This window comes from Macaca fascicularis, chromosome 1 (genome assembly GCF_037993035.2).
Source record: "Macaca fascicularis isolate 582-1 chromosome 1, T2T-MFA8v1.1".
NCBI classification, from domain to species: Eukaryota; Metazoa; Chordata; class Mammalia; order Primates; family Cercopithecidae; genus Macaca; species Macaca fascicularis.
Window position 1 is genome coordinate 159132976 of NC_088375.1, and position 22580 is coordinate 159155555.

Here is a 22580-nt window from a genome sequence, read left to right on the forward strand (position 1 = left end):
TTGGGGGAGGGTAAATTATAGTAAGTTATGAGAGCATTCCCAAAAGGTTAGTTGTTAATGAGTAAAAATAATTTGCTTTAGGTAACTATCTTCATACTTATTTTTATCACAGATTCTTTTCTAAGCAACTCAAGTTTGCAGTGATTCAGGCCTACTTCTGAAGAAACAGCCTTTTATCTCAATGAATGACACAGGTAAACACCTACTTGAATTAAGTTCCTCTTGATCCAGACTTTTGTGCCAAATATTTTTCTTTGTTTAATATTAAATAAGGACAAATAGAAAAATGAATATATACTACGTTGTCATTGGAAGCTGCACCTGAAAAACTACAGCATGTTAGACCTTGTGGTTCTCAGTCTTTGCCTGTCTCAAGATTCTGAGGTGCATGACATCTTCCTTTCTATACCTGGACTCCCTGTAGGAGTGATTCTTGGGAACATGGCAAGCTGTTGGTATGTGGTTTGTAAAGGAACATCCTCAGGCACACTCATGTCAATGCTGAAACTGTTCCCTTTCTCCTACATTGCCCCATCTCCCTAAGAGTTATTGGTAGAACCAGAATCTTTTAGTTTTCACAGTTTATCCTAGATGATTATTGTTTAGCCCCCTTTCTCATATTGAGACAAAGTTAGAACTTGCTCCTTAGAGAAACAACACTGTGTCAGAAATTGTTCTTTGGAGAGGGAGTGTGAGGCTTTACTTCAAACTTAGCCCTGATTCAATTTCTGTCCCCACAGTTAGATTTTAAGCCCCTTACAGGCATAGGTTAGGTCTTATCCATCTTTTTACCTTCTTCAGACTTAGTGTTTGACTTTTGAAAAAGTAGTTACTTACCAAATGTTTATTGAAAATGAATACCATTTCCTTAAGGGCAAATTGTATTCCTTTGTGAAGGTAAATCTATCTCTTGCTATGAAAAAAAGTAAAATGTGGCATAAGTACAAATTAAAGTAGAAAATACAGAATGTAGAGCTTAAAATTAAGCAGCGGCTTCGATCTTGGGCTGAGTATATAAAAAAGATTGAGTTATTAAAAACAAGATCTACAGGTCTGTCTAACAAGATTCTTAAAAAAGGAACCAGGAATATGTTTGAATCTACACATGTTCCTCAAGGCTGCAAATACATTGTACTATATGAACAGTCACTGACAGGGGCATTTATCTGATCCTGTGAACATGTTACAGGGAATTCTGTGTCCAGAGCCTCTGCCCTTTGACCGTGGATTGCTTCTTGTTTCTTAAGTATGAAAACTGGAGAATGACAGACTTAGAGAACATTTTCTCTTATGCATAAATATAGCATTATTAACATACTCACGTCTATAGCAGATTGTTTTAGAATTTTAGATTTGTTTGCTCATCCATAAAAGAGAATAATAATAATTATCTCACAGACTGAGGTAAGGATTAAATTGGCACAGTGCCTGAGAAGTAGTACATATATGCTCAATAAATGGTGTTTTTTTCCATTATTATTCACAGATAGAAATTCAGAAGCGTGTTACAAAGGGTTAGGTGAATTTAATATAGAATTACCAGGCCAATATTATACTTCAGCTACATTATAGTTTAGACTGGTTTATGTGAGCTTAAAGCAAAGTATTGCTACCACGTCTAACAATACTGTAAGGGAAAATAATTTCTTAAAACTATGCAACTGGCATGCTCTTGGAGTTTTGGAGCTGCTCATAAGTTGGGTGTTTCCTAGCCCTTTTCCATGCTGCTCATTTATTTCTCTCTTTTTTTCTGAATATTGACTATTGTTAATAAATAACTTAGAAGAGATAGCACGCCTTTCATCATCAGAAATAAGCCCTTGCTTTCACAGTGACGTCTACTTTTTAAACATTTCCACTAATCAATGTTTCTGTTGGCCTCCATTTATCGTCGAGTAGCTTGCATGTCTTTGATCTTAAGTTAATGAATGACTTTCTCCGTAGCATTTGTGAGTTAGACTTCTTAGGCTTGAGCCATTACTCAGTTTACTGTGTAAGGACATTTACTTTTTATTTTTAAATTCAATTTTTTTGCAGTTTTTACATATGCAAGGAATGAAACACTATGTTGGCTAGAAATTTGTAATAAAAATCATAGAAATAACATAGACTTGGCAAAACTTCATTCACTCATAGGACAACACTTGGATACTTGTTGGAGTGGAACAGAAAAGCTGACAACACTACCAGCACCACCACTATCAATAGAAAACATTCCTTAAAAATAAAGTTGCCTGTGAAGCTGTGCTAGATATTATTAAAAGAGAAACACATTGAGAACAGTGACCTCAGATTACTTATATGGAGTTGACATGTGGAAAATAAAAACATCAGGCTATATCCACAGGCATTGTGGTTTTCATTACATGTAGGTAAGGTACAAATGAAATTTCGATATGTGAAAAAGTAGACTCAAGTATTATCTGACTCAAGTAGAGATTAGAGGTAAAGTTTAGGACTTTTTATGTCTTGCACAATTGATGGATAATAATAACAATGTGACTATATTCTCTTGAATTCATCAGGGGATAGACCATTTAAGTTTGGGTGTCCACCAGGACACAGACAGGCAAAGTGACAGCTGTTACTCTTTGGAGTGAGTTCTTCAAAGCAGACTTAGACCCTGGCTAAGCCTGGTGCTTAAAACCCTGGTGCTCCTGGGGCAAGCAAATGCCTTGGACTACCTTTCAGAATGTGCCATTGGCTCCTGTGACCGGGGCATGGAGGGGAAACACCAATATTATTATGCAAATAGCTTCAGGCCAATGTATGGTTTCAGGAACAGCACAGAGGAATGCCTGGGATACCTAAGATGAGACTTGGATATATTAGCACCAAAAATTGCCTCAAAGAGGAACAATACATTTAATCGGAAACTGATGTGAATTTTGTTTCCAAATGTATGTGCTAGTAACAAAGCCAATAGACATTTAAATAGGATTTGCAAGCTGACAGTGTACCCAGACTTTCTACTTTAGCTTAAATTGGAGTGCCTCATTTCGTTCCTTCTTCATTTCTGTAATTGAAAAGAAGCCTTTACAGTATGTCTAAAAGCACACTAAGGATGTATTTGTATTAACATATTAATTTTGCTAAATGCCAATAAATGCTATGCCTTATCTTCACTTTTCCATTAGGAAATTGCCTAAAAGACAATGCTTTATTGTAAAATTTAAAAATTATATTGTAAGTAGTATTTCTGGAGACAAGAAGCTATCTAAATCTATTTCAAAATCTGCATCTATATCTACATTTATATGTTTTCCAGTGGTCACACCCTCAAGCATACTGATATAGAATACAGAGGTTGAGATGTTTAGATGCTATTACTAAGGTTAAAAATTATATGATAAACATACACACACATAAAAAAGACTGCAATAAATGAACATAAAAACAATAAACACTTTTTCTTCTCCTACCCTAAGACAAACATAACTAATCAAGATCCATCTGTTTATTTTTGGATTTTCTATTCTACTTCCATGGTTGGTCTCACTCCTGTAGCAGTGTTGGTTTCAACACTGGAATATTACAGAGAAGATTAGCATAGCCTTCTGCAAAGATGCCTCACAAATTTGTAAACTTGCTGTATTTTTGCATAGTTAATTACTTCTTTCTTTGTGTTCCAATAGCACATTGTATGTATATTAGCTGTCATCTACTGTATTATAATTATTTGTTTACTTCTCTGTCCCCCTCATAAAACAGAATCGCTAAAGAAAGAAATTATTTTTTATATTCAGAGTGGCCAGCACAGTGCCTAGATTCTATAAAGCATCCAGAAAATGTTTAATAAATGAAAACAAAATGAAAAAAGTTTTATAGTTTTTGTGTAAGAAACAAGCAACAACTCTTTATATACATCATGCCAAAGCAGAAATGCATTCTGAAACAATTTTTTGCCTCCTCACCTTGTAGTCCCAATGGCAGAAATTCTATTTTAGTGTGATGCCCACTGGCCACCCCCTGCTGATAACTAGTGGACACAGTTCAGTTTGATAATGGGCAGATGGACAAGCCCCCTGTTGTCCTTGGCCATAGATGGTTTCTGCCTGTTCTCTTAGGTGCATCAAACATGCATTTCTTTCTCTCCTCCTTTTTCAGAATCGTACATACTTGCTTCTAAAACTGAATAGAATGATATATTTGCAATATTAGATGCCATAAGCAGGCTCTGGAAGAAAGAGAAGCAAAAATACTTTGAGAGATACATGTTATCTAACACAAAAGAAGTGGACTCAGTGGAAAAGAGGCCATGACACATTGCTATTATTCAACTGATGAGGGATAGATTTTCCCTCTTTCTCTTCCACCATAATGAGATTGATTAGAAGAGAAATAAAGTTGCAATATATTTCTGGAAAAGGAGATCCAGATTATGGTACCAATTTGAATTGTTCAACTAGATGATTGTCCAGGGTTGTAATTCATTCAAATTTCACATATAATTACATACATAAGTAGTAGTTCCTTCAAATTAGCAATGCAAACAATGGTTGCATAGAAAAGACACTGGCATGTTACTTAAGTTTTTAAGCTATATACAATATTCAAAATCATTTGGCATAGATATTTTCTTTACTAGTAAAAAGAAAATGGGAGAAGAAAATCATTATTATTCATTTAGTTTTTTTTATCATAGGCCAGGCATTTTTATGAAGACACTTTTTCTATGCTTTTTATGTAATCCTCAGGACTCCACTGTGAAATTAGTTTTATTATGATTATTTTTAAAAAGAGAAAAGTTAGACTGAGAGATACGAAGTAATTCACTTCAGGTTACAGAGCTGGGAAGTGACCAAGGACTTTCAATCAAGTCCTTTCTACTCTTAAACTCATTTTCTACCTACTGTATCAGATTTAGCAAGCACATAGTCATTTCTCAAGGTTTTTTTGTTTTTGTTTTTGTTTTTGTTTGTTTTTCTTTTGTTTGTTTTTTTTTAAGAGACGAGGTCTTGCTTTGTTGCCCAGGCTGCTCACAAATTCCTGGGCTCAAGCAATCCTCCCACCTCTGCCTCCCAAAGTGTTGGATTACAGGTGTGGACCACCGCTTCTGGCCTTGGGTATTTATTATGAAAGTGGTAGTGTTTTAAAGGATTTCCAGTAATTGTGAATAGTGTCTTAGATGCCAACTACCACAAATGTTTCTGGTGAGTGAGTTGGGGTACTTGTACTCTTTTCCAGATGATTAAATCTATTGCCTGAAAAACTCATTCAGTAATGTGACACAGGGGAAGCCATCTCTGATTTTTTGTAATGACTAGGCTAGAAAGCAGAGTTCTCCAATGTTTCCTTTACCTTCTTTAGGAAATACTAGTCTACTTTCTAGAAGTCAAAATTTGTCTTGGCTACCCTGTTTGTCTAAAGGTACCATGCCCAGCTAGCATGGTGGGATATGGCTGGAACTCTTGGTGACATTCTTGCTTTGACCCCAATTCATGGTACACCAATAATCTTTGGGCTAACTTAGGGGGCTAAGGTGAGAATCATTCCAGCTTTGTGGCTGTATTTTTCTGAGGGCCATTGGCATTGTTTCTGTGCATACCCACACAATGAAAGAACCCCATAACTGACTGCCCTTTTGCATGGAGGAGGGGCAGCACAGACCCTGAACTTCAGCTGTGGATTCAACATTTCTCTCAGGGTGGTGGCAGGGTGCGTGCTGAGGAGAAGTGATTCTGTGTACTTGCTGCTTTCCTCCTTCTTCCCTCAAATATGCATCAGGCTCACCTTCTCAGGGTGAAAGGACAAACTATAGGACCAACTGCTGGTACCTTGTAACTAAGTAACGTACTTGCTAAAATGGATTAACTCTGTGAAGTAACAGAACTGTCAGTTATCCTGGTTTACTTGGGTAAGCAGACAGTGCCAGAGCCAATTTCTAACTGTGTTAGATGATTTTTCTTAAAAAAAAAAAAAAAAAAAGCAGCCTCAATTATAGTATGCCTAAAAAATGAGAGTTAATCAAGACAGAATTATCAATTGACTAGGTACAATTTGACAAGTCAGTTTTTATTCCAACTGCATTATAGAGGTGATTTTAATATTTGGAAACTGTGATTCAGAGAGAGGCTGCGGAAAAATTATAATGTGGGCATAATTTCCATAGTGCGGAAATGGTCATTATATTAAAGTAGATGTTTATCTCTCTCTCACCTCTTTTTCATATTTTTCCAATTCTGTATGTCTGCCTATAATTTAAACTGAGTAATTAAAGCTATGCTTAAAATGCTTTGCCATTAATAAAGGAAAAGTCACCTTTAAAAAGTTGATTCAGTAATGGAAGTTATTTCAGGACTGGATTTGAGCCCAGTTCCTATTAATGAGGACTATTTTCCTTTTCTTTTTCTAGGACAGCAGAATTAGAATTATCTGTTTTGTCTATTTCCAGTCATGACACATTCTAGGTTTAGGTAAATAAACTGAACTAAAAAATAACAGGCTAACCAACCCTGTCACTTGACTTGAAGCTGCCATTTTTCATTTCAGCATTATGTTAATAAGCATTAATATGAAAACTCTCTGTCAAAGGTTTGCTTCTTATGTTTTAATTGCTTTAGAATGAAAATGTAGGTACTGAATTTCAGAAATGGAGTAGGAGGGGCAGAGAGCCCTGGACAGAATCAGGAGGCTGGCTCAGGTCTTGGTTCTGTCACCATATATGACCATGTATGTACCTGGACAAACAGAGACCGGCTCTATTTTTTTTTTTTTTTTCTTTTTTACATAAGTGACTCCATTTTGATTCCAACGACTTTAACAAGTGCTTTGTAGAAGGTAATCACTTTAAAATTTTAAATATCTGTTTCCTTTACCTTTAGAAGCAGAATGGTTAGAGTAAGTTAGGATGACAAATAGGTGTCCCCTTTTCTGCCAGCTCTGATCAATTGATAATGCCTGTCTTGAGTGCTGCGTGGGGATGATGGTGAAGCCTTTTGCAGATCCAGTTGGCAGGAGGACTCAGGGCAAAAGAGCCAATTATTTTTCATCCTTGAACTTGACAACTTCTTGGGTAATTATCTGCTTCTTTTATGACTTTCGCAATTTATTCTTATGTTTTACAGTTCAAGAAATGGTCTCTTCATAGTTTACCTAAAGACATTTTGAAAATTTGAGACCAAGGATGCGTAGTCTTTGAGATCATCTAATCAAAACTAGGATATGTTAAAAAGTGTGTCAACCTAAGTAACAGAGAGGCTCTCTAAAAGAAAATATTCAAGAATAGGGCATTGCAATGGGGAAGTGTGCATAGTAAACTATGTGTGTATTCAGAGAGTTTACCTGACATAAGGAAGACAAAGAGTTTTACGGAAAAAATGAGGAGTATTACATAATTTTGTTGAAATGATTATCCTTGGCTACAAAGACAAATAACATGGATAACATCAGTCTGAGGTTGGACACAAGGGTGCAGTAGCCTTCCTGCAAGGTTTTGCTTTCTGCAGTCTTTTGTGATAGGTTTTGTAATCAGGTATACAAGTGTGAGAGCCTTTCTTTTAATGCCTTCTCTGGCTCTATTTGACAGATTTTTTTTTTTTAAACATAAGGGACCCTATTTTGATTCCAACAGCCTTAATGGGTTATTTGTAAAATGTAAAGTGCTATTTTTGTTATTTGAGGACAATATGGATAATTAATGACAAGGTTTTCTATTGTTCCCTTTGGGGCCTCGTTCCTCCAATTTTTCATGGAATATTTATTGCGCGAATGACACAGACTCTTTCAGTAAATTCCTTAAAAGTTACTCGTTTTACTGACGCTAGATTAAGATAATTAAGTGCTTAATTGTATGGCACAGACAGTAAACAATGTAGACATTCAGAGAGCTAGAGAGCCAGAATCATCAGAGTCATTCAGTCATCGGAGAACATTAAAAGAAAAGGCAGAACTTGAGCAGGGTCTAAAATGGGCTGAATTTAGGCAGAAGGGCATCTTAGAAATGGGGTATAATTTGAGTAGAGCATGGAATGAGACGTAAGTGCAATTTGTGGCAATGAACAAGAAGTAGAAACTGTTTCAATAAGGAAAGTTTAGATTGCTAATTATTAGTAATAAGATTAATATCAGTAACAGTTAACATTTATTCACTTATTCATCCAACCAATATATAATAATTTTTTGTATTTTTGGTAGAGATGGGGTTTCGCCATGTTGCCCAAGCTGGTCTCAAACTCTTGAGCTCAGGCTATCTGCCCGCCTTGGCCTCCCAAAGTGCTGGGATTACAGGTGTGAGCCACCACACCCAGCCCTAACCAATATTTTTTGAGTGCATATAATATGCCAAACTCTATACTGAGCACTGGGGATACAGCTCGTAACAAAATGGACAAAAATCTTTGGCAGCTTTATAGCTCCTGCATTCTAGTGGAAAATGATAGTAAACAAAGCAACTATTTAAATATGTAGTATGTTAGAGAATAATAACTGCAAAGGAGAAAAATAAAGCAGGGAAGGGGACAAGGGAATGGTAGGGGTGGGTTGCAATTTTGGATAGAGTGGCCAAGGAAGGCCTTATTAAGAGGGTAATGATTGTGTTATGACCTGAAGCACCACATGCCAGGCATCTTGCCCAGTGAGCTACTTATATTATTATAGTTTATTTAATTTTCAGAACAATCATATGAAAATAGGTACTAGTATTGCCCTCATTTTATAGATGATAATCTGAAGCATAGACAACTGAAGTAACGTGCAAGTGTAAATGGCAATTAAGTGTAAGAGCTGGATTTTAAATCCGGAAAGTTAATTCTCGAGAGTATGCTTTTAGTTTATAAAAAATCTGGATAACAAATATCATTGAAAGAGCTATCAGCAGTCAAAATGATAGAATTTTAGAGCTGGAGAGAAACTTACTGATTGTCTAATCCAGTGGTTTTCAACCACCTGGAGAGCTTGTTAAAACTCAGAGTTCTAGACCCCACTTCTGAAGTTTTTGATTAAGTAGGTCTAGGGTGAGCCCTGAGAATTTGCATTCTAACAAGTTTCCAGGTGATGCTGATGGTTTCCATTGATGGTTTAGGCAACACACTTTGGGAATCATTGTTCTAGTCATGTAGCACATTCAAATTACTGAAATTAGCTACTCTCTATTGTTTTGGCTCCCGGCATTCTGTGCCTTGTTTCTTGCCCACCTCTTTCTTGAGTATATAGGGACGGAGGCTTTCTTAATCTATTTACCACACAATAAAGGTTTAATACATGTCTATCATTGAATGACTAATGTGGAAGAGAAGAGGGAAGCACTGAAAGTTTTGACCAGCAAAATGACGTAATGAAAGCAGTATTTTAGGAAGATTTGTTATTAGGAATGGTAAGATAAAGAGATTGGAGATATGAAGATTTTACCATCGCCAGGTCCGTGTAGAGCTTTGCCACTCAAAGTGTGACACAGACCAGCAGCATTGGCATCACCTGGAGGCTTGTTAGAAACCCCAAGTCTCAGACCCCACTTTAGACCTACTGAATCAGAATCTATGTTTTTACAAGATCCCCAGTGACTCATATGCATGTGGAAGTTTAAGAAACACAGCTTTAGGACATCAAGTGGATGATGCCTGACCTTATAGGGTAGCCCTAGATGTTCAAGACGCAGCAGCATATATGAATGGCTGAGCATGTCAGCTTTTTCTCAAGCGTATTTCTTGGGATGCCAGTTCTCTGAGATCTTAATTGGTATTCAGTGGTCAAAAAAGTTTGGCAACATATTTTACAAGATAAATATATACAAATTAAAAATAATTTTTAAAAATGTTTGGCAAATACCAGGTTAAATATCAGATTAAACAGAGATAAATAGGTCTATTTATGGACAGGCTTTTAAAAATATGCCAATACACTTTCTGAATCTCTAAGAGAAAAGCTGTGTTGTATAGCTGCTTCTACATTTATTGCTCATGAAAGGCAATCTGGAGGGCATCTTCCCAGGTTATTGTTCTGTGGAGCGCATGTTGATAAAGCTGCAATAGGTCATTTGTGGTTATTAGGGTTCTAGACTTGTCAGGTTTTCTAATCTCTGGGCAGGAAAGCACCTTACACTTTCCAACTTTAATATCCATTAAACTTCTTCACTTTAATACTCATTAATTTTCTGTTCAAATGCCCCACCTTTCCATCGCTGGTCCAGGTATGTGACCTTACTTCTGACTCATTTTAATGGCTGAACTGTATATATTTGGACAGTCATAGGATGGGATTGTAGGAAATCCCATGTATTTTTTCCATACTGTCAGGTATGGAAAAAATATTCAAGAATTAGTTGCTGGTTTTGGCATCTGAGGAAATAAGGAGCTACTAGAAAATGTCAGGGTCACTCGTAAATTAGCCAACTTTAGTTTTTGGTAAGAGTAAAGTCGGGAGGTACTACTGAGAGCAATTACTGGGTAAACAAAGAAGAAATATCAAAATTTGACTATTAAGAGATACAATATCTGTCAGCAAATTTGTAGTCAGGCATAAAAAGAAGCACATGAACGATCTATTTAGGAACTAGGGCTATTTTAGATTTAGGACAGTCCAAATAGCTTTTCTACAGTTTATTTCTACTGATGTCCTTTTTGAAAATCCATGGCCCATTTGAACCCTGAAAGGTTGATTATTCCACATTCTATAACTCAAAAAGCATTTGATTTTAAATTACACTTACTAATAAATTACCAATAGTTTGGGTAGCATTTTGCTTTACCTCCATTCTCCTGGACATGAAGCTTCACTTTTTGTTTTTGGTAGCAGAATTCTTATACTCTTGGTAGTAAGAGGAGTGAAAATACTTTCTCAGTGGTACCCTTAGTTTGGGCAGTAAGCCAGATAATTTTCGTGTTTTTCCCTTTTCTGTTAATAATAATAAAAAACAATGAAAAGTATTTTTTTATTTGAATTTGTTCCTTCAAATGCTCAAAGGCTTACTTTATTTCTTATTACCTTTTCCTGAAATTAAATAAATGTTATTTCTTACAAAATCAAGGTAGTACTGAATGACATTCACATAATTTTAAAGGACGTTTTCTCCCGAGTCACTAAATTTGATACTTTAGAGCGTAAACTTCAATATTTAAATATTCCAAATCTGATTCAATACAGCTTCCCTTTACTGTACCCTCCATTGGTTGAATTTCCTGCCCTCGCAGGAGAAATTTTGGAAAGGAGGGAATGAAGTTTTAAAAATCAAGCAGAATATATTGAATTAAGTAGTTTTTGATTTCAGAGACTTCTAGAGGGGATTAGTACAGCTTTGAGCCACTTTTCTCTATCTCTAAATCTAAAGTTCCCAGGATACTATTTCCAAGATGAGGACTCTGAGAACCTATAAGCTCCTTAATCATTCCAAAGAGATGCAATTTTTCTTATTGTACTATATTTACTAAGACAGAAAAGTAGACTGATTCATTACACAATAGAAAGAGGCTGACAGCTTTTGGAAGGAGTGTTTTTCCTTCTAAAATGCTTAATCCATCCTATTGTCAGGCTAAAAATTGTGGTAGATGGCATTTACTGGGCCATCCTGATTCTTCTGTAGAGTAGAACCTGGGAGGTTGTGGTGGCTACATGAGTACCTCTAAACAGGTAAAGATGGACTGTGTGGGTACTAAGAGAACCCCAGTTGCTGAATTTTGAATGTGATACATGATGGGTATCTTTTATCACTACAAGCCGTTATGGTTAGTAGGAAAGAGATAATAGAGGCATCAACTGTCCCATATTCCAAAGGTATCCTGCTAATGAGCCATTTTTAATGCACATGCTAAGGGTTGCCAGTTCTTATTTTGGAGAGATTTTCAACAAGAATTGCAACCAGAGGTTAAAATTAGACGTTGGGTTACTAAATATTTGTACAACATCCATCCAAAAAAGCATTTATCAGTCTTCATCAGGTGCTAGGTACAGTGCTGGGTGCTGGGATATTGGCAAAAACTATAAACATTGTCATTACCATCCTATTGCTTGCTGAATAAAGTGGGTTGCACGTAAGTAAACAAGATAATGTAACAGTGAGTTATGTGTTATGATAGGGGAAATACAATGAACTATAATAATATACAGAAGCGGGATGCTTAATTTTTACTTGAGTCAGGTAAGAAGAGGCATCTACATGAAAGATGAATAAGCAATAGACAGACCAAGAGGAGTTGGGGCAGGAAAGAGCATTCTGAGAAACCAGTGTATACAAAGGTCCAGAGGAAAACCATAAGAACATTTTGTTTGGAACATACAGCTTTTAGGAAGAAAAGGAAGTGGCTAGAAATGAAGAAAGAAAAGTAAATAGGGTCCAGATAGATAGGGTTTTGTAGGTATTTGGGCTTTATTCTAGAATGGAGAGTCATTAAAAGCTTTTCCAGCAGAGAAATGATTAAAGATGCATTTTATGGTAAGGACTCTGGCTGCATTCTGGAGAAGGGTTGGAGGGAGATAATACTGGGTAGAGTGGGACACATGAGGAGACTGTTGTACATGTTTTCATAGAACAAGATGTTTGCCTGCATTTGACAAATGATACCATTCTTCACAGCTAGGGGTTTTGTGTTTGGTAGATGTTAAAATGGTTTACTCTTACTTTTGTAAAGTCCATGTTTTTATACTGTGCTTTAACTCACTGTTGCCCATATTATATTTAAGAAACCATCCTTTTTTTCTCCTTCTCACACTTTTATAAAATATTTTTTTTTTTTGCTTCCTGAATATTCTGAAATGTCTTGTCTGTTCTTGACACATATATCTTTTCTACATTTTGTCACTTTGGTTTCTTTTTCAAATATGCATATAGAGAGTTCATGTTGAAAGAGAAGTAATTGTGTTTCTAGTAAAGAGATCTTGGCATCACAACTGTGGATAGTCTGAGATTTCCTGGAAAGAGCAGTAAAAAGAAATTCAGTGGTTTTCAGCATTGGAAAAAAACTAGCTTAAAGATAAATAGTGTTCCCAGAGGGAAGGAGGCTTGCTGTATAGCAATCAATATAGTAGGATTAGAAAAGACCAACACAGTTGAACCCCAAAGTACAAAATGTAATTAAGGGCACAAACGACACATAATACATGTCAAGTTTAAAAGAGAAGCTGAGCAATTACAGAGTGAAGTTCAGAACTTAAAAGTGACAGAAAGAGCAAAGGGCGAAAATGACAAAAACATTTCGTGTAAGACTAAAAGTGCTGCAATTGTATATGAGATACAGAAGGTCAGTGAACAGCCTAGAAAAGTGTCCAATGGATAGCAAGGGTAATCCATTGACTCAAAGGGTCTTGTAGACATTGATTTTAAAAAGTAAAATTAAATGATTTTTTTTGCCTCAGTGCTCTCAAAAAGCACAGTCTTGCTAGAAAGAGAAATCAATTTAAAATGAAATATGTAAAATTGTTCCTTGGGAAATGTTGCCAATCAATAGGTGGTAAAGAAATCAAGAAATTTGAATTCTCATATACAGCCAGACAGATATGTTTTCTTCCAGGATTAATGCTGTCATTGTTCAAGGCAATAATTCATTTTTAGGCTTAAAATCCTTTCTAAGAAAATATTATGTTTTTATGTTTTTGTTCCCAAGTCACCAAATTGTGGCCCATTTTAATGCTTTTTTGGCTTTCTATGTTTCCAGGTGTGACACATCTGACCCATACAGGAGGATGTGTAGAAGTCCTGGCAAAAGAACTTCCCAACCTATTAAGCAATCTCTCCTCCCTCCCTCCCTCCCTCCCTCTCTTCCTCCCTCCCTCTCTCCCTCCCTTCCTTTCTTCCTCTCTTTCTTTCTCCCTTTCTCTCTTTCTTTCTTCTCTTTCCTTATCTCTCTCTTCTTTTTTTCTCTCTCTCCGTCTTCCTCCCTCCTTCACCCCCTTCCTTCCTTCTCTTTTTTTCTTTCCTTTTCTTTTTTGTTTTTCTTTTCTTTTTTTTTTTTGAGACAGAGTCTTGCTCTGCCACCCAGGCTGGAGTGCAGTGGTGCAATCTCGACTCACTGCAGCCTCTGCCTCCCAGGTTCAAGAGATTCTCCTGCCTCAGCCTCCTGAGTAGCTGGGATTACAGGTGCATGACACCATGCCTGGCTAATTTTCTGTATTTTTAGTAGAGGCAGAGTTTCACCATGTTGCCCAGGCTGGCCTCGAACTCCTGACCTCAGATGATCCACCCACCTTCGCCTCCCAAAATGCTGGGATTACAGGCATGAGCCACCATACCCAGCCTTTTTCCTTTTCTTTTTGAGGGAATGGTCAAATATGTTTGTTGCTATGTTAAGTAGAGATTTGGAAGAATGCACGTTGTTTACTCTGAAAATTGTGCGAGATACAAATTTCCTAAGGGAACACCAATTGTTTTTTCTTAATGGCATATTGAAGGCAATATTCAAAGAAAGGGTAAACTGGATGCAATAGTAGGGAGGTTTCCTGTTAGCCTCTCAGAAAGATTTAGAAACTAAGAAATTCTGACTAACTGTTGTAACAGAAAAACCCTGAAATCTCAGCGGCTTTAGCACAACAGACATGTATTTGTTGTTCATATCACAGTCTAATGCGAATGGGGGATCTTCCTTCATTTTGCAGCCACACTACGGGCCTCTGCGATAAGGGAAGACAAGGATGGAAGTGGCAGCATAGCTCATAGCTATCTTGGCCTAGAACTGGCCTTTTCCCTCTGAGCCAGTTACATGACCCCAACCTAACTGTGAGGTAGCCTGGGAAAAGTAGGGGAGTACCTGGGAGTAACTGATTTGACACTAACTGTTTTTGCCACTAAAAGGAAGTTAGTTACTGATTGATCTGAGCTCTATTTCCATTGTTGTTGGGGAGATAAAGACCCTCAAAGATGGAGGAGGTAGAAGAAGGTGGTACTGTTTGTGGTGGAGAGGACAGAAACTGAAATGTATCACAGGAAGTGACGAGACCCATGGAAGTGAAACTGGAAAAGCTGGCCTGAAGTGGTGTGCAGGATAAGGGAATGGCTGTAGGTTCACCAATTCCACGTAACTTAAACATCCAGACCTGCAAAGACAAAGGTTAACTCTGGGACAACTAATTATGCTGCTTTAAATGTAATCACACTGCTTCAAGTTAAACGTACCTTTTTGGATATTTTTCCATTAACTTTAAACATTTTCTAAATATACAGAAAGATTGAAAGAATAGTACAATATGAACACTTGTATACTCATTACCTTCTTCAGCAGTTATTCATGTTTTGCTGTATTTACTTTGTATAGCTATTTGTAAGTATGTGTACTTTGTTCTGAACACCTTGAAAATATGTTGCAGACATAATACTTACCATAATATTTCATGTAACTGCAATGCCATCATCATATCTAAGATAATTTTATATTCTTATTGTACCCACACACACTATAATATAACCAATTTATATTCAATTTATATTCAAATTTCCCCAATTATCTAAAGATGACATTTATCTCTCTCATTCTCTCTCTTTTTTTCAAACGAAGTTCACCGATTGTATTCATGTTACATTTCTCTAGTGTCTTTTGATCTCAAAAATCCCTTTATTTCTTTTTTAGAACATTTACTTTTTGAAGACATTGTAGGACAGTTGTATTGTCCCACATTCTGAATTTGTCTGATTTCTTCTGCATGCTGTGGTTCTCCTAGTTCTTATATTCTTTGGATTTCTTATAAACTAAAATGGGTCTAATGGCTTAATTAGATTTAAATTAAACATTTTTGGCCAGGATATTCCATAAGTGACGGTCTTATTTCATGTTACATCACAACAGAAGGCATATAATGCCAGGTTTTTCACTCAAATGATGTTAAATTTGATCACTTTGTTAGTAAGGTCATCACCAAATCTCTTCATTGTGAAGGTTTGTTTTTCTCTTTGCAATTAGCAACTCACTCATGGTTTAATGCCTTAGCACCTTGTGAATATCTCAACAATCTTTCACCTAAATATTTTAAAATGCATTGATGATCTTTGCCTGAAATAATTATTTCACTGGGAGGTGTAAAAAGTGTGGTTTTTCTAATTTGTATCATTTTTTCTATATTTATTAGTTGGCATTGTTCTGTGAAGAATAACTTTCCCTCATCAACTGGGACTGAATTACATTTCTTCCTAAAGAAGCAGGATATATTTATAATTTTAAAAAATTATAGGCAATTTTGAATATAGAGCAAAACCATAATCATCAGCTGTAATTTCAACAGCCAGTGAATCAACGTGTTTTTTTGTTTGTTTGTTTTTTTATTATTATACTTTAAGTTCTAGGGTACATGTGCATAACGTGCAGGTTTGTTACATATGTATACTTGTGCCATGTTGCTGTGCTTCACCCATCAACTCGTCAGCACCCATCAACTCGTCATTTACATCAGGTATAACTCCCAATGCAATCCCTCCCCCTTCCCCCCTCCTCGTGATAGGCCCCAGTGTGTGATGTTCCCCTTCCCGAGTCCAAGTGATCTCATTGTTCAGTTCCCACCTATGAGTGAGAACATGCGGTGTTTGGTTTTCTGTTCTTGCGATAGTTTGCTGAGAATGATGTTTCCAGCTGCATCCATGTCCCTACAAAGGACACAAACTCATCCTTTTTTATGGCTGCCTAGTATTCCATGGTGTATATGTGCCACATTTTCTTAATCCAGTCTGTCAATGATGGACATTTGGGTTGATTCCAAGTCTTTGCTATTGTGAATAGTGCCACAATAAACATACGTGTGCATGTGTCTTTATAGCAGCATGATTTATAATCCTTTGGGTATATACCCAGTAATGGGATGGCTGGGTCATATGGTACTTCTAGTTCTAGATCCTTGAAGAATCGCCATACTGTTTTCCATAATGGTTAAACTAGTTTACAATCCCACCAACAGTGTAAAAGTGTTCCTATTTCTCCACATCCTCTCCAGCAACTGTTGTTTCCTGACTTTTTAATGATCACCATTCTAACTGGAGTGAGATGGTATCTCATTGTGATTTTGATTTGCATTTCTCTGATGGCCAGTGATGATGAGCATTTTTTCATGTGTCTGTTGGCTGTATGAATGTCCTCTTTTGAGAAATGTCTATTCATATCCTTTGCCCACTTTTTGATGGGGTTGTTTGTTTTTTCCTTGTAAATTTGTTTGAGTTCTCTGTAGGTTCTGGATATTAGCCCTTTGTCTGATGAGTAGATTGCAAAAATTTTCTCCCATTGTGTAGGTTGCCTGTTCACTCTGATGGTAGTTTCTTTTGCTGCGCAGAAGCTCTTTAGTTTAATTAGATCCCATTTGTCAATTTTGGCTTTTGTTGCCATTGCTTTTGGTGTTTTAGACGTGGAGTCCTTGCCCATGCCTTTGTCCTGAATGGTATTACGTAGGTTTTCTTCTAGGGTTTTTATGGTATTAGGTCTAACATTTAAGTCTCTAATCCATCTTGAATTAATTTTCGTATGAGGAGTAAGGAAAGGATCCAGTTTCAGCTTTCTACTTATGGCTAGCCAATTTTCCCAGCACCATTTATTAAATAGGGAATCCTTTCCCCATTTCTTGTTTTTCTCAGGTTTATCAAAGATCAGATGGCTGTAGATGTGTGGTATTATTTCTGAGGACTCTGTTCTGTTCCATTGGTCTATATCTCTGTTTTGGTACCAGTACTATGCTGTTTTGGTTACTGTAGCCTTGTAGTATAGTTTGAAGTCAGGTAGCGTGATGCCTCCAGCTTTGTTCTTTTGACTTAGGATTGTCTTGGAGATGCGGGCTCTTTTTTGGTTCCATATGAACTTTAAAGCAGTTTTTTCTGATTCTGTGAAGAAACTCATTGGTAGCTTGATGGGGATGGCATTGAATCTATAAATTACCTTGGGCAGTATGGCCATTTTCACAATTTTGATTCTTCCTATCCATGAGCATAGTATGTTCTTCCATTTGTTTATGTCCTCTTTTATTTCACTGAGCAGTGGTTTGTAGTTCTCCTTGAAGAGGTCCTTTACATCCCTTGGAAGTTGGATTCCTAGGTATTTTATTCTCTTTGAAGCAACTGTGAATGGAAGTTTATTCATGATTTGGCTCTCTGTTTGTCTGTTACTGGTGTATAAGAATGCTTGTGATTTTTGCACATTAATTTTGTATGATGAGACTTTGCTGAAGTTGCTTATCAGCTTAAGGAGATTTTGGGCTGAGACAATGGGGTTTTTAAAATATACAATCATGTCATCTGCAAACAGGGACAATTTGACTTATTCTTTTCCTAACTGAATACCCTTGATTTCTTTCTCTTGCCTGATTGCCCTAGCCAGAACTTCCAACACTATGTTGAATAGGAGTGGTGAGAGATGGCATCCCTTTCTTGTGCCAGTTTTCAAAGGGAATTTTTCCAGTTTTTGCCCATTCAGTATGATATTGGCTGTGGGTTTGTCATAAATAGCTCTTATTATTTTGAGATACATTCCATCAATACCTAATTTATTGAGCGTTTTTAGCATGAAGGGCTGTTGAATTTTGTCAAAGGCCTTTTCTGCATCTATTGAGGTAATCATGTGGTTTTTGTCTTTGGTTCTGTTTATATGCTGGATTACTTTTATTGACTTGTGTAAGTTGAATCAGCCTTGCATCCCAGGGATGAAGCCCACTTGATCATGGTGGATAAGCTTTTTGATGTGCTGCTGGATCCGGTATGCCAGTATTTTATTGAGGATTTTTGCATCGATGTTCATCAGGGATATTGGTCTAAAATTCTCTTTTTTTGTTGTGTCTCTGCCAGGCTTTGGTATCAGGATGATGTTGGCCTCATAAAATGAATTAGGGAGGATTCCCTCTTTTTCTGTTGATTGGAATAGTTTCAGAAGGAATGGTACCAGCTCCTCCTTGTACCTCTGGTAGAATTCAGCTGTGAATCCATCTGGTCCTGGACTTTTTTTGGTTGGTAGGCTATTAATTATTGCCTCAATTTCAGAGCCTGCTATTGGTCTATTCAGGGATTCAGCTTCTTCCTGGTTTAGTCTTGGGAGAGTGTAAGTGTCCAGGAAATTATCCATTTCTTCTAGATTTTCTAGTTTATTTGCGTAGAGGTGATTATAGTATTCTCTGATGGTAGTTTGTATTTCTGTGAGGTCGGTGGTGATATCCCCTTTATCATTTTTTATTGCGTCTATTTGATTCTTCTCTCTTTTCTTCTTTATTAGTCTTGCTAGCGGTCTATCAATTTTGTTGATCTTTTCAAAAAACCAACTCCTGGATTCATTGATTTTTTGGAGGGTTTTTTGTGTTTCTATCTCCTTCAGTTCTGCTCTGATCTTAGTTATTTGTTGCCTTCTGCTAGCTTTTGAATGTGTTTGCTCTTGCTTCTCTAGTTCTTTTAATTGTGATGTTAGAGTGTCAATTTTAGATCTTTCCAGCTTTCTCTTGTGGGCATTTAGTGCTATAAATTTCCCTCTACACACTGCTTTAAATGTGTCCCAGAGATTCTGGTATGTTGTATCTTTGTTCTCATTGGTTTCAAAGAACATCTTTATTTCTGCCTTCATTTCATTGTGTACCCAGTAGTCATTCAGGAGCAGGTTATTCAGTTTCCATGTAGTTGAGCGGTTTTGATTGAGTTTCTTAGTCCTGAGTTCTAGTTTGATTGCACTGTGGTCTGAGAGACAGTTTGTTATAATTTCTGTTCTTGTACATTTGCTGAGGAGTGCTTTACTTCCAATTATGTGGTCAATTTTGGAATAAGTGTGATGTGGTACTGAGAAGAATGTATATTCTGTTGATTTGGGGTGGAGAGTTCTGTAGATGTCTATTAGGTCTGCTTGCTGCAGAGGTGAGCTCAATTCCTGGATATCCTTGTTAACTTTCTGTCTCATTGATCTGTCTAATGTTGACGGTGGGGTGTTGAAGTCTCCCATTATTATTGTATGGGAGTCTAAGTCTCTTTGTAAGTCTCTAAGGACTTGCTTTATGAATCTGGGTGCTCCTGTATTGGGTGCATATAGATTTAGGATAGTTAGCTCTTCCTGTTGAATTGATCCCTTTACCATTATGTAATGGCCTTCTTTGTCTCTTTTGATCTTTGATGGTTTAAAGTCTGTTTTATCAGAGACTAGTATTGCAACCCCTGCTTTTTTTTGTTCTCCATTTGCTTGGTAGATCTTCCTCCATCCCTTTATTTTGAGCCTATGTATGTCTCTGCATGTGAGATGGGTCTCCTGAATACAGCAGACTGATGGGTCTTGACTCTTTATCCAGTTTGCCAGTCTGTGTCTTTTAATTGAAGCATTTAGTCCATTTACATTTAAGGTTAAGATTGTTATGTGTGAACTTGATCCTGCCATTATGATATTAACTGGTTATTTTGCTCGTTAGTTGATGCAGTTTCTTCCTAGCCTCGATGGTCTTTACATTTTGGCATGTTTTTGCAATGGCTGGTACCGGTTGTTCCTTTCCATGTTTAGTGCTTCCTTCAGGGTCTCTTGTAAGGCAGGCCTAGTGGTGACAAAATCTCTAAGCATTTGCTTCTCTGTAAAGGATTTTATTTCTCCTTCACTTATGAAACTTAGTTTGGCTGGATATGAAATTCTGGGTTGAAAATTCTTTTCTTTAAGAATGTTGAATATTGGCCCCCACTCTCTTCTGGCTTGTAGAGTTTCTGCCGAGAGGTCTGCTGTTAGTCTGATGGGCTTCCCTTTGTGGGTAACCCAACCTTTCTCTCTGGCTGCCCTTAAGATTTTTTCCTTCATTTCAACTTTGGTGAATCTGGCAATTATGTGTCTTGGAGTTGCTCTTCTCGAGGAGTATCTTTGTGGCGTTCTCTGTATTTCCTGGATTTGAATGTTGGCCTGCCCTACTAGGTTGGGGAAGTTCTCCTGGATGATATCCTGAAGAGTGTTTTCCAACTTGGTTCCATTTTCCCCCTCACTTTCAGGCACCCCAATCAGACGTAGATTTGGTCTTTTTACATAATCCCATACTTCTTGCAGGCTTTGTTCATTTCTTTTTCTTCTTTTTTCTTTAGATTTCTCTTCTCGCTTCATTTCATTCATTTGATCCTCAATCACTGATACTCTTTCTTCCAGTTGATCGAGTCGGTTACTGAAGCTTGTGTGTTTGTCACGTATTTCTCGTGTCATGGTTTTCATCTCTGTCCGTTCGTTTATGGCCTTCTCTGCATTAATTATTCTGGTTATCAATTCTTCCACTCTTTTTTCAAAATTTTTAGTTTCTTTGTGCTGGGTACGTAATTCCTCCTTTAGCTCTGAGAAATTTGATGGACTGAAGCCTTCTTGTCTCATCTCATCAAAGTCATTCTCCGTCCAGCTTTGATCCGTTGCTGGCGATGAGCTGTGTTTCTTTGGAGGGGGAGATGCGCTCTTATTTTTTGAATTTCCAGCTTTTCTGTCCTGCTTTTTCCCCATCTTTGTGGTTTTATCTGCCTCTGGTCTTTGATGATGGTGACATACTGATGGAGTTTTGGTGTGGGTGTCCTTCCTGTTTGTTAGTTTTGCTTCTAACAGTCAGGACCCTCAGCTGTAGGTCTGTTGGAGATTGCTTGAGGTCCACTCCAGACCCTGTTTGCCTGGGTGTCAGCAGCAGAGGCTGCAGAAGATAGAATACTGCTGAACAGGGAGTGTACCTGTTGATTCTTGCTTTGGAAGCTTCCTCTCAGGGGTGTACTCCACCATGTGAGGTGTGGGGTGTCGGTCTGCCCCTAGTGGAGGATGTCTGCCAGTTAGGCTACTCAGGGATCAGGGACTCACTTGAGCAGGCAGTCTGTTGGTTCTCAGATCTCAACTTCCATGTTGGGAGATCCACCGCTCTCTTCAAAGCTGTCAGACAGAGTTGCTTGCGTCTGCAGAGGTTTCTACTGCTTTTTGTTGTTGTTGTTGTTATTGTTTAGCTGTGCCCTGTCCCCAGAGGACGAGTCTACAGAGACTGGCAGGCCTCCTTGAGCTGCTGTGAGCTCCACCGAGTTCGATCTTCCCATGGCTTTGTTTACCTACTTAAGCCTCAGCAATGGCGGGCGCCCCTCCCCCAGCCTTGCTGCTGCCTTGTGGTTAGATCGCAGACTGCTGTGCTAGCAATGAGGAAGGCTCCGTGGGCGTGGGACCCTCCCAGCCTGGTGTGGGATATAATCTCCTGGTGTGCCTGTTTGCTTAAAGCACACAATTGGGGTGGGAGTTACTGGATTTTCCAGGTGTTGTATGTCTCTGTTCCCCTGTCTAGGAAAAGGGATTCCCTTCCCCCTTGCGCTTCCCAGGTGAGGCGATGCCTTGCCCTGCTTCAACTCTCACTGGTTGGGCTGCAACAGCTGACCAGCACCGATTGTCTGGCACTCCCCAGTGAGATGAACCCAGTACCTCAGTTGAAAATGCAGAAATCACCGGTCTTCTGTGTCGCTCGCGCTGGGAGTTGGAGACTGGAGCTGTTCCTATTCAGCCATCTTGCTCCGCCCCCTCAAATCAATGTTAAAAATGCTATGTACTGTATCTTTCCATTATTTTATCAACACCGATAAGGATATATATTATAAAATTTGATTCATAAGTATTATATCCAGCCTTGTAAAGGGCTGGATATATTACATACATTATTATCACTTTACAATGTTGTTAAATATCCTTTAAAATATTTTTGCTGACTACATATCATTCCCTTAACAACAATATGATATACTTTATTTTCTCTTT

General features: G+C 37.6%; 1 protein-coding gene across 8 annotated transcripts in view; it reads left to right on the top strand.

Annotated features, from left to right (window-relative positions):
* Positions 1 to 22580, top strand: part of SLC44A5 (solute carrier family 44 member 5) — a 418500-nt gene that overhangs the window by 91063 nt on the left and 304857 nt on the right. For 3 of the 8 annotated variants that reach the window (XM_065520064.2, XM_065520073.1, XM_065520058.2), the window contains exon 2: positions 113 to 194. The exons of the other annotated variants lie outside the window; for them this stretch is intronic. In XM_065520064.2, the coding sequence (XP_065376136.1) occupies positions 182 to 194 (13 nt within the window). In that variant the 5' untranslated portion in view covers positions 113 to 181. The remainder of the gene's footprint in view (positions 1 to 112; positions 195 to 22580) is intronic. 8 annotated transcript variants of the gene reach the window in all.